This window comes from Marmota flaviventris, chromosome 8 (genome assembly GCF_047511675.1).
Source record: "Marmota flaviventris isolate mMarFla1 chromosome 8, mMarFla1.hap1, whole genome shotgun sequence".
Classification (NCBI taxonomy): domain Eukaryota; kingdom Metazoa; phylum Chordata; class Mammalia; order Rodentia; family Sciuridae; genus Marmota; species Marmota flaviventris.
Window position 1 is genome coordinate 87,506,346 of NC_092505.1, and position 13,397 is coordinate 87,519,742.

A 13,397-nucleotide genomic window follows, 5' to 3' on the forward strand; every position below is an offset into this window, starting at 1 on the left:
CCAATGATGAAAACCATTTCCACACTGTATATTTTTTTTCAGTTATTAGAAAATAGCATGGTTCCAACAGATTGTAGCATGTGGCACTAACCCCAGGATCCTTCCAAGTGGCTACTGTGTCAGGGTTTTTCTGTGCACTTTCTACAGCTTTAATGTGTTTTAGGAGTCCTAAGTCTACTTTCCCACATTTTATTATTTGATATTGAAGGCCAACTCATTTTAGCTCTGGAGAGGTGTTCATTTGGAAGCCATCAGCTCAGGGAGTGAATGAACAGGGACGTGGGTGACACCGATGTGGGGAAGATCATCTTTCAATCAATATTCGATATTGAAGGCCAACTCATTTTTGTGCTTCTCGGATTAAGATTTTACAGCTTCTACTAAGGTTTGCCATTCACATCTTGGGAATAACGAAATTATGGAACACTTCAGCTTTCAAAAACCTGTTCCTCCAAATACGGAGGCCAAATACATGTCTCCTCTCCTAGAATCCTTCCCCTCCCCACCACTCACCTTCCTCAAAAAGAGATGAAATGGAACCAAAGGTTCACTTAACAATCCTGAAGATAACCTGAAATCTCGATGGCAGTTTATGGTGTCCTCTTCATGGTTCCAATCTCACCAGTCCCACCCCCACCTTATTTCTGCATGATGGTGGAGGTAGAACAAAGAAAAGAGGCTGCATGAAGACTTCCTAGAACATGGGGCTCTCCCTGATGGTGAGATACATGCAAAGACTTGGGAGTAGGGGGTTGGACTTCCCTCTAAAGACCATCACCTATGTTTCTGCTCCTACATCATTCCACAGTGGAAATCGGCAGGGTTTGAGAAGCTGAAACTACTCTACCATCAAATATGGCTGTGCCCGGGTGTCAGGTTCTGTGCTAAGGATCAGGGTACAAACTGAATGAAGATGCATTCCATCTCTTGAGCTCACCAGCAGTGTAGGGAAACATACGTAAACAACCACCAAATAAATAAATAAATAAATTGTGGCAAGAATCAAGACAAATTTTTTTTTAAAGGTACAATCATATTAAAAGGAGGAGGAATTGCTTGGTTCATCTGGAGTAGGAGAGGGACAGGGCTGGTCATGTAACAAGAACAGCAGTACCTGCAAAAAGTAGCTACTCATAAATATTCGGATGGATGGATGGATGGATGAATGGATGGACGGACAGATGGATATTTTGACCACAGAGAGTACAACAGGTAAAAAAGGAATAAGGGTTGAAGTAAGGCATCCCAAACAGAGAAAAGAGCATACACAAAGGCACGAAATCTCAGGGTGTTCCAGAAAGGAGAGTGGTTTGCCATGTACAGAGCATGAAGTTGCTGGAATAAGAGGGAGGGTTATAAAGGCTGTGAAGACCAGATAATGAGCACCTTGTAATCATGCAAAAGTCTGAACTGAGGCCAAATGCCTCATTCCCAGGGTGACACATCAGAGACTGCAGCTTCAGGATGCCAAGATGCATAGATTTATGCACTGGGGAAGATCACTCTAGGGGAGGGTGCAGACTAGGAGGGACCAAAGGCAGTCAGTTTAAAGGAAGGAAAATCAGTCAGAAAGCCACTGTGCCAGTTCTTTCCAGGGACACTGAACACTCAGAGGAGAAGAGCAAACATGAAGAGGATAAGATGGACTTCAGAGCTATTTGGGAAAACCAGATAACCAGACCTGATCACCAAATAGACAAGAAGGAAAGTGAGCCCAAAGGATGTCTAGGACCTGGCATTCAAGAGGAAGGACAATTTTGAGAAAGAGGATAATTTGTACGTCTGGGCACAGTAACCTTGATATATGAACCTGATGCCTATGCTATATTGCAGAAGAAAAATCCAGGTCACAGTTAGGTGGTCAGATCTTTAGCTCTGGAGAGGTGTTAATTTGGAAGCCATCAGCTCAGGGAGTGAATGAACAAGGACGTGGGTGACACCGATGTGAGGAAGAGCATCTTTCAGAGAAAGAAGGCAGGATGATCAAATGGCATCCTAGGATAGGCCAATAACTACAGAGGTGAAAGAAAGAACAGATGCTCGTTTAAAACACGGGGAGAAGGCAGTCAGAAAGGAGGCAGGGAGCTAAGACATGGTGGTACCAAAGGAAGCCAAGGAGGAACAGTTCCAGGAGAAGAACAAACTCAAATATTCACACACACACCCCAAAAAAAGCAACATTAGAGCTAAAATGTATCCATCCATGGTAGCCACGGAGCTCACCCACCTCCTGGGCACTCTGGGTGGATTAACAAAATCAATCAGACTACAGGGAGTCCCTAAAGGGAGATGTAAAGGAGACCACAAGAACCGTCTCTAGAGAAGCTTCAGTTGAAGGATGCAATGCCTACAAGAGAACACAAACTAGAGGGTCAGTTTGGTGAAGTGTTCTGTTTTAGGCAGGAGAAAATAAGCCAGAAGACACTGAGGCTATAAGAGAGAGCAGAATTAATGAAGGAGCAAGTTTCCTGAGGTAGGAGGAGCCAGGACCGACCGGGAAGAGAGATGGGAATCCTCCTGCTGAGATGGGAGGGAACAAAGGTGAAAACATGGAGAGGAATTCCATAAAAGAAATTATGTGGATGCCTATCCAGGGCCCCTGTTTTCTCTCCAAAGTATAAATCAAAATAATTTTCTGAGAACAGTAAGTACTAGTAAAGGCTTGAGGAAGGTAGCCAACATTCAGAGTGGCTACTCAGGGCAGTAGGAGAGGACAAAGAGTATGAAGGCTCAACAGAAGGAGGAGAACAGAAATTTGACCTGGTCCCTGAGATGCTTTGGATGTTACTTGCCCAAAGTCCCCAGAGTTCAAGCTGTGGATATTTGGTCTTCAGGGTGATACTGGGCAGTGGTGAAACCTTTTTAAACGTCTCTCCTTAGGTCAATGGTGACATGCCCTCCATTCCTACAGGAGGAACTGTAGGAATCTAGTCTCCCAAAACAGGTTTCTGCCCCCCTCATGCACTCTGCCATTAATCATTGGCCATGGGATCCTTTCCAGAGCTTGTGCAATGCTTTTTGGACTTTCTGCCTCCAAAATTATGAGCTAAATAAAACTCTTTTATATAAAGTTATCTTTCCTCGGGTATTTTGTTACAGTAATGCAAAACAAACAATATAGTCCCAAACCCCATGGTGCTGTGGAGTTTCCTGCAATCTGTGTATGGAAATAGGGGGAGACATAAATGGGCTAACTGGGGTTCCGGTGGATAATTAAGGAGGTAAGACAAGAGGATACGTATCAATTAAGGGGACTGTAGATGACAGAATATTTATTGTCATAAGACATGAAAAGTAGGCTAAACAAGTCACGGGCTCAGAAGACTCAAGAAGGCAGAACAGATCAAAATAGAAATGAACAAGTAAAAGTCAAAATGAGTAGAGGTTGTTGCCAAAGAGTAAAACGCTTAACTTAAAATTTCAGAGGCAGAACTAATAATAGAACATAATCAGCATTCCACAACACTGCTGAAAGTTTTGTGAACTTGAGCAACTTACTAAGTCTCTGGGCCTCAGTTTTTCTTTTTTTTTTTTTCCTTTTCTTTCCATCTCCCAACCCCTGTGAGTGTCTTAAAAGCTCATCACCCTACACTAAGATATATGGGACAAAGCAGACTTCATAAGAATTGTATGAGCCAGGCACTGTGGCACACACCTGTAATCCCAGCAGATCAGGAGGCTGTGGCAGGAGGATCACAAATTCAAAGCCAGCCTCAGCAAAAGCAAGGTGCTAAGTAACTCAGTGAGACCCTGTCTTTAAATAAAATAAAAACCAGGGCTGGGCATGTGGCTCAGTGGTAGAGTGCCCCTGAGTTCAAACTCCATACCAGCAACACTCCCCTGCCCAAAAAAAAAGAAGTGCAATTTAGGACCCAACAGTAGTAGTGAATGTAAATCTCATATGTCAGGCCCAAATTAAATTATTTTAAAGCTAATCTTTGAATGTGTGACTTATCTGACCTCCTGGTCTTTCTGTTAAACCAAGAACATATTAGGTAGGCAAAGGTGAGAGACTAAATAAAATTCAAATCAAAATTGACTAGAAGATGAAAGATAGTCTACAAACTATTAGGACTAATAAAATGGGCACTTGAAATAATAACATACCCAATCATTAACCAATTATATAACACAACATCAATAAGTAACGAAACTTGTAAAATTAATAAGTAACGAAACTTGTAAGAAATAAAAGACAGCGGTCACGTTAGTAAAAAAAATTATAAGTTTCCTAAAAAACTAACAAAATTTAAGTCCCTTTACCAAAAATTACAAAATATTATTGAGCAAAATAAAAGACCTGAATAGAGAAAAGTCAAGTCAAATGGCCATTCAATAAATATTTGTGAAACACCTACTATATGCTAAGAACTATTCATGCTAACACACAGAAATGAACAAAGCAGACAAAGTCCAGGCCCTCATGAAACTCCCAGCAATAATCCTTGCAATGTGGATTATAGGTTGCTCTATGAAGTTAATGTGAATGTGATCGAAATCACAATAGGACTTTTTTTACCCAGATGAACTGATTCCAAAGTCCATTTTAGAAAAATAAATGTTCAAAAATACCCAACAAAGTTCTGGGGAGAAAACAAACATGTAAAGAGTGCTCGCGCTACCAGATATGCTGAGACGAATAAGATAGAACACAAGCAAGAGTCCCAATATGACCACAGTATGAATGTCAAGCTACAATATAAAAAAGATGGCACTATAGGGGCTGGGGCTAGAGCTCAGTGGCAGAGCGTTTGCCTAGCATGTGTGAGGCACTGGGTTCGATCCTCAGTACCACATAAAATCAAGGTATCTTGTCATCTACAGTAAAAAAAAAAAAAGATGGCACCATGAATCAACCATTCTGAAAAGCAATACTTTATTAGTAGTGGGACAGCCAGTTATCGACATAGAAAAAAATAGATTACTTTATACAAATATGAAAATAAATTATACAAAATTTCAAAACTTAAAATTTTAGAACATTCTCATACATATATGCATATACTTGCTTTAAAAATCAAACTACTAGAAGAAATATCTTTATGACCTTCAGTTCTGAAACAGTTTTTTAGAAAGATACAAAAGGCATAACTTATAGGAAAAAAAGTTTAGTAAACCTAACTACAATTTAATTTAAAACTCCACAAATTGTTTTCATAAAAAATGTGAAAAGACTATCAGCCAAATTATTTCGTTATATTGTGTGCACGTATGAATATGTAACAACAAATCCCATCATTATATACAGCTACAATGTGCCAATAAAAAAATGTAGAAAAAAAAAATACGTGGGTATCTACCACTTACCATTAAAAAAAAAAAAGTAAAAAGACAAAAGATAAAACACAGACCATAAGAAAATTTTGCATATAACAGGCAAAGATTTGGTACCCAGAATGAAAAAAGAGTTCATTAAACTTACAAAGAAAAAGATAAACCACAAAGAAAGAGGCAAAAAAACATAAATAGGCAAATCAGGAAAGAAAGAAAACAATAAAATGGACAATAAATACACAAAAAGGTGTTCAACCCCCAAAAAAGGAAATGATAAATATTTAGGTGTCAATTCATAACCAATAGACTGGCAAAAATCAAAAGTCTGGCTAAGGGCTGGGGTTACTGCTCAAGGGTGGGGCGCTTGCCTAGCATGCGTGGAGAACTGAATTCAATTCTCAGCATCACATGGAAATGAAATAGAGGTGTTGTGTCCACCTACAACTAAATAAATATTTTAAAAATAATGATAAAAAAAAAGTCTGGCTAAGGGCTGGTGAGCGTATGGGAAAACAGTAATTCAAAATCACTGCAGACAGGGGAAAAAGTTGGTGTAATCACTCTAGGGAGGCATTTATCTTCATCTAATAAAAATAAAGATAAATGCACTCATAAGTCAGCAATACCATTTCTAAGATATATTTCCTAAAGAAATCTTGCATGTACCCCCAGGAGAAGTGTATATATTATTGCATTGTTTATAATAGGAAAGAAAGAAAGAAACTATTTAACTTTATCAATGAGACTAGTAGAAATTACAAGGTACTCATAAGATGGAATACCAAATAACTACTAAAATAACTAAGTATATCCAGACGCAATTCAACATGGATAGATTCCAAAACAACATTGAGAGGGAAAACTACACAGAAATATAAGTAGAAGTGTGATCACATGTATCTACATCTTTAAATACATGAAGTTATACCATGCATTGTTCGTGAATACACATATTTAAATAAAATATAATGACATGTATGAGAATGAGAAAAAGTGATTCACAGTAATGGTGTGATTCTTTCACCTAGGAGGGAAGGAAAGCTACATTCCTATCAATTAAAAAAAAAAAAGGAAAAAAAGTATAATGATCCCACTATTATGGAATAGTTATAATCCATCAATAAAAAATAAATTTTTTTAAAAAAGGAGGAAAAAACTATTCTGAAGCAAGAGCATTTAATGTTTTCAGTTCTGACTTTGAGGTCTATGATGAGTATCTCCGGCATTATTTTCTATACTTTTCTACATTTTTAAATTTATTTTTATTTATATATTTTTAGCACTGAGGATTTAACCCAAAGGCACTTTACCACTGAGCCACATCCCCAACGCTTTTTATTTTTTATTTTGAGGCAGGGCCTCACTAAGTTGCTTACAGCCTCGTTGCTAAGGCCGGTCTCAAACTCGAAGCCTCCTGAGTCACTGGGATTAGAGGCAATGTGTCACCGTACCCAGTTAAACTTAAATTTATTTTTTCTACCCAGTTAATCCTTGTCTTAACTCATGTTAAGACAACTCCAATCAGAGCTCTAGAGGAAGAAAAGAAAACTGGTTAAGATTAGGTTTAGGGACAATCCATGCATTTCTACAAACAGTACAGTTTTTAATTCCATCATCCAGGAGAATCAGAATTTATGCAGGCATAGTAAACTCTCTGTATGATAAAACATGCTAAGACAATGCTGCAGGGAAGATATTAAATCAAGTTCTCCAAAAATGTTCATCTCACCTCTCGCACATGTCTTTTCAGGTGCATGTACACACTCTGTCCAGTTTTTCGAAAATGTCTTTCAACATGTTCCCTTCCAAAGGCCAAGAATGTATTCATGCATACATAGAGTCCACCTTCAGAGTTCTAGAAGAAGGAGACAGGATATAACATTAGCCAAGGATGCCTGGCCAAGAAGTCAGAAAAAGGGAAGGGAAAGAGAGATAAATCTTGGAGACAAAGCCTGCTGAACGTCCCCTTGGCTCTTGCAGTGATCTGCAGTGACCCCCAATGACTCACAGTCCAGCCCTGAGTGGCGGGTGTTCCTGGACAGCTGAGCCCTCCATTTAGCAAATGCAGACAACCTTCACAGTCAGGTGAGAGCCTCAGAAACCCTGGAAAATAACAGGCTTGTCTGACTCTTCAAAGGGGGGTAAGGAGAGGAAGGGAAAGAAATTTGGCAAAGGGTCTGACATCATTGTCACTGTCATATTTTAAAGTTTTTTTTTTTTTTAAAGAGAGACAGAATTTTTTAATATTTATTTTTTAGTTTTCGGCGGACACAACATCTTTGTTTGTATGTGGTGCTGAGGATCGAACCCAGGCTGCACGCATGCCAGGCGAGCGCGCTACCGCTTGAGCCACATCCCCAGCCCCAGTCACTGTCATATTTTAATCACTTTCCTCCACATTCATCAGTGCAAGTGTCCAGGAACACAAAGTGTTAGATATTTTTAGCAGGACAGGGTTCTTCAAAGATATTGCTTCCTTCATTTGTGTACACATGAATAAATAAATATGAATAAAATTATAACAATTTAATAAATAAATAACTTGAAAAGTAAATAATAAAGGGTAGAGTCCTATAATAATCCTAGCTAGGTTTACTAGGTGCGCAATATGTGCCAGCTTCATTTGGTATATTATTTCTAATACTAACCACTGCAAGCTGCTTATAAGTATTTTCATCTTTATAGTTTAAAAACAAACAAACAAACAAACAAAACACGCTCTGGATAAATCACTTTCCCAAGCTCACACAGCTTGGAATTGTCAGGGTTAGATTTGAATCTATGTTTTTCTCTCATTTCAAAGCACACACCTTTATTGAATTAAAGACACAATACTAAAACGAGCAAAGATACTGTTCACATTTTGATACTTAATTCTCAATCTCAACTTCATCTTTCTCTCTCTTTTTTTTTCTTTTCACTTTGCTTAGCATTCTTCTCTATAAACACAAGCTATGAAAGCAGACACCTTTCCTCCAAGGAAGTGGATTTCATTAAGCTTCTGTTAATCTCACCCCTCCGATAACAAAAAACGGACTTCTGAAACACCTGTCAAACGACCTATCAAAATTCCTTATACTGCATTTCAGTAGAATACAAATGATAATATCAAAACAGATGTTAATGCTCATTGCAAATATATAAAAAGTAATCTTTAAAGTTCCAATAACTCAGGATTAATTTTTTTTAAGTTTCTAATAATGAAAATCTCCACCACTGTATCTGTGGTTTATAAACCAGGCTATGGAGGAGTCCTGTCACAACAAGAACATTGTAACAGCATTAGCTCAACTATGTGCCTGTTACTGTAGCATGTAGATTGAAAAAAGGCAAATAAGAGTAAAGACAGAGATAAAAGATATAAAGATTATGAAGAAATAAGTGAATTTAGCAAGGTCATAGGATATGACTTAACTGATAACAGTAAATGGCTATTTTATATACTAGTAACAAACACTTGCAAATGGATTTTTAAAACTTGTCTGCAAAATAGTATGCAATAAAACCCATAAACTATTATATAGCATGTGCTTCTAGATTTTCCTCTTAAATGAGATCATTTAGATAAAATTAGAAAGTCATTTAACAAAAGACAACATATTACATTTGATTAGGTGTTTTCAAAAGTTTTTTTTTAAAATAAACATGTTCTCTGTCATAGTCATAAACCTTACCAAAAAATACACTGCATCATAGCTGAGGGGTATAGCGCAAGATAGAACAAGTGTTCAGCAAGCACAAGACCCTGGGATCAATCACCAGTACCACAAAATGATAAAATAAACATAAAACAGATTATAAATGAAATACATATTAAGTTGATTTTTAAAATAAATGATAGCATAAAATATAAAATCCAGAAATAGATATATTTTGTGATAATTGCTTAATATATGTCAAACTGTAAGAAACAAAAGGGAGAAATATCACTAATAAAAATTGACAGAAGGGGGCCGGTATGGCTCAGTAGTAAAGCACATGCTCAGTGTGCACAGGGCCCTAGACTCCAGCCCCAGCACTTCAAAAGTAAAAAAAAAAAAAAATTAAAAATACAGCCTAGAAAATAACAGAATACCCTTTTTATTCCACTTCTGAAGTAGAAAATAATTTCTGGCCAAGAATAAAGGATATCATCAGAGATGACATAACTCAGTATTAAAATGTAAATACTAATAAAAGAGTTTTACACTAAAAATGTCATGGAACAAACAGAAAACAATAGCAGAAAGGGGAAAGATGTAATCTATCATGACCAGAAGCTCATATCCAAACTATGTAAGACCTGATAAAATTACAAGACATCAACATTCAAGTTCACCTTGATAAGAGATTTTCACACATTTGATTTTGTGCCAAAATACAAAAATCAAATCATCACTTCCTCACAACCTCCTGAAATAAGCATATTAAAACAATATTGAGGCACATATATATGCTTACTAAACCAGCAAAAATTAAAATTGCACAGCCTAAAATCACAGAGAAGACCTGAAAATGTACTCCCACAATATAAATCAGTTCAGATTTTTCTAGAGAACAAGAAATCTGACCCTCTGATGCAGTATATCTCTTTGGGTACAAATGTCAGGAACAAAAAAAAAAATGGGAAAAATGCTAATTTGTACAAAAATATTCACAGCTGCACTATTTCTTAAAAAGAAAAGGTAACAATGGTCCCAGATAGAGGGGCTAAGATACTATGGTGTTAAAACAATAGAGTACAATAACGTTATTTTAAGTGATGAACTTAAGTGTGCATAATCGTATAAAAATGTGTATAGGGTCATGTAAAATGCATACAGAAAAATAATGTCAATGAAAGGAGCAACATCAAGCTGAGAAGTGGGAAAGGGGACAAAGGGAGGGAGGCCACACAGTGGAAAAGGTCTGAAGTGAAACTGATTTTTTTTTTTTTTTTTTGTGGTGGTGCTGGGGATTGAACCCAGGGCCTTGTGCATGAGAGGCAAACAATACAATTGAGCTATTTCCCTGGCACCCCCAACTATTTCTTGTTGGTCTGGAGTAGTGCTTCCCAAACTATTGCGCTGCATGACAAACCGGCTTTGCTGTGTTTTTCATTTACTGCGTGGTCCCACTGCACATGACTCAGTCACAGATGGGACCAGGTATGGACTTTCTCGCACACGAGTGCCACAAAATCCAAATGCATCTCTACCCTGTTCAAACAAATCCACTGATCACACACCTGGATGTGGCTGCAATGTCAAATTGATGCAGAAATTTCTAAACACTTACTCTGGGCATTGGTACCTACGTCTTGGCTAAACTAAACAATAGGGACCATCAAAATTCAAGAGGTGGCCATGTGTGGAAAAACAGCTTGATGAGGTGCCAGCTAGCTTTTCAGGTCTCTCTGGCTATGGTCACTTTCAGAAGTCTGGACAAAAATACACCGCATTGTCAATCAGTAGGTGTTCAGAGAACTCTGTTTACCTTGCTGTAGCCCTTCTACCTACTGGGCCCAAGTCGGCCTAGAGTGGTTCCTCAGGACAGTGGATGGTATCTTCACACCCTGAACCCTGTCAGGCTCCTATTTTCAGGGGACACCCAGACGAGAATGACCAAGGTGCACTTCTCTGCATTAATCTAACTAGGATTCTAATGATCATTTTCACAATGCAACAACCAAAAATTTGACCAAGATGCAAGACTTATTTTGACACCTAAAATAATAAGAAAGTCCAAAAACAGTTCTTGGAGCTCTATAACATTCCCTTTGAAACGTCTCCCATTGGCAGGATCAGACCAGAAGAGACAGGAGCAGCACCAGAAGCCCGCATACTGCTAAATCCCATGCTCCAGTGCATTTCAATATACATAGGTACATTACTACTTACATTGTATTACCCTACACTTATTCAGAAGCAACTTCAAGGACAAGGTCATTTCTTTCATATTGCCTGCCATTTAAGAGAATGCTAAAACATTCCGGAATACAAAGGTCAAGGTTACAGTGTTTCAAAGTAGCAAGTGAACAGTCATTTTAAATAAAAATACACCGCATTGTCAATCAGTAGGTGTTCAGAGAACTCTGTTTACCGTGGTGTTTCTTGGAGACAGGAAGAGAGAATGAGCACATGTGAGCAACGCACTCAGGAAACAGTCGTGAGCAGTGCTTGTTTTCATAACCACAGGATGGAGTCTCCTGTGCAAAACAAGAGGTCACTGCCATAAAGAGAAACATGAGGTGGGGAGATGGAGTCACAATAAATCCACATCCAGCACAAATTGCATACTAACACCATGGAGCACTGTGACTCACACTCCCTTGCAAAAGAGACAAGGGACAAGGGCATGGTGTTTTCGAGAACATCAGCTGTTTAAAAAAAAAAGAAGAAGAAGAAAATTAACTAAATTTGCTTTTTTTGGAGTTTTGAAAGGTAGTGACCTGAATGATTAATAATTTATGGCATATCCCTGAAAGGCAATACTCATCAGCCACTTAAAATTGACAATGCATGAACATTTACTGATAGAAAATATGTGCGTTGTATTTTTTTGAATAAAGAAAGAAGGTAAAATAAACAGCATTGGGATGTTATAACACACACAAGATGTTCCCTCTGCCTGGTATATGATGACGTTATCTCAACATGGAAGGATAAGGCGGGATGTTTTTTATGTTGTCTTTCGGCATTTTTAGGTTCTTCAAGAATGGATTTTTTTTAATTTAAAAAAAAACAACAAATTTTTCTTAACTGAATGTATTTAGAACCCAAATATAGGTACACAGAATGGAACAGTCTTTGAATGTTCCCTTTATTTGATTTCCCTGGTTTCAGCAACCCAACTGCACAGCTTTGAGGTGCTATATATTCTTACTACTCAAAAAGTAGGGCTGAGGGCTGGGGTTGTGGCTCAGGGTAGAGCGCTTGCCTAGCATGTGTGAGGCACTGGGTTCGATTCTCAGCCCCACATAAAAATAAATAAAGGGCCACCAACAACTAATAAAATATTTAAAGAAAAAAAAAAGTATGGTTGAGCTGGGAGCAGTGGCTCATGCCTATAATCCCAGAGACTCGGGAGGCTGAGGCAGGAGGCTCTGGAGTTCAAAGCCAGCCTCAGCAAAAGTGAGGCGCTAAGAAAATCATTGAGACCCTGTCTCTAAATAAAACACAAAATAGGGCTGGAGATGTGGCTCAGTGGTTGTGTGGCCCTGAGTTCAATCCCTGGTACCCCTCAAAAAAAAATGATGGTTGAAATAACTAAGAGATTATCTTGAGATTTGTAGCTAAGGAAATCTGGGAATGTACAAGTAAAATAGAGATAATAAGGAGTATAATCTCGGAGGGAGAGAAGAATGTAATTACAACTGAGAAAAAAACTAAACTGATGGAGAACACTACCCCAGCTGGAAGCCATCCTCAACTGCAGAAGGGGGTGATAGGTGTGGAATCTGGAAAACAAGCTGTGAAAGAGAAGGATGCTGTCATGTCACCTCCAGGGGACAAGAGAAGTTGATGGATGTGGGGCAGCCAAGGGCTTCAGTCCCTCCACAATCCACAAATGACAATAGAGACACAGCAAGGCCCTGCCCTTATGTTTACATCTCCTTAGGGGAGAGAAAAAAGATGTAGAAGATAACTTCTGGCAGGGATAAGAGGACCAATGGCACACACCTGCAATCCCAGCAGTTTGGGAGGCTGAGGCAGGAGGATCACGAGTTCAACGCCAGCCTCAGCAACTTAGCAAGACTCTGTTTCTAAATAAAAGATTTAAAAGGGCTGGGCACAAAACCAAAGGCCGAATGCTCTCTCTGACATGTATGATGCTAACACAAATAAGGTGGGGGTATAGAAGTTCAGTGGATAAGAAAAAGGGAAATGAGAAGAGAGGGAGGTTAGGAATAGGAAAGACAGTAGAATGGGTAGAAGAGGAGCTGGGCTTTACTCTAATCAGGATGCACAGCCTCTGAAGGGCTTTCCAGTCTCATCTACATTCTTAAAAGATCACTCTGGCTACTGAGGAAGAATCATAGGGAAGAGGTCAAGAAAGCATACAGTGAAGAGGTTACTGTACAGTCTAGCTTCACACTGTCCAATACAGCAGCCACCAGCCACAGGAGGGTAATCAAAGTTAAATTAAAAGTTCAGTTTCTCAAT

At 38.5% G+C, this 13,397-nt stretch overlaps 1 protein-coding gene across 2 annotated transcripts in view; it reads right to left on the bottom strand.

Annotated features, from left to right (window-relative positions):
- Usp13 (ubiquitin specific peptidase 13) overlaps positions 1–13,397 on the bottom strand; it is a 133,631-nt gene that overhangs the window by 106,798 nt on the left and 13,436 nt on the right. For both annotated transcript variants that reach the window (XM_071615446.1, XM_027942181.2), the window contains exon 2: positions 7,004–7,129. In XM_071615446.1, the coding sequence (XP_071471547.1) occupies positions 7,004–7,102 (99 nt within the window). In that variant the 5' untranslated portion in view covers positions 7,103–7,129. The remainder of the gene's footprint in view (positions 1–7,003; positions 7,130–13,397) is intronic.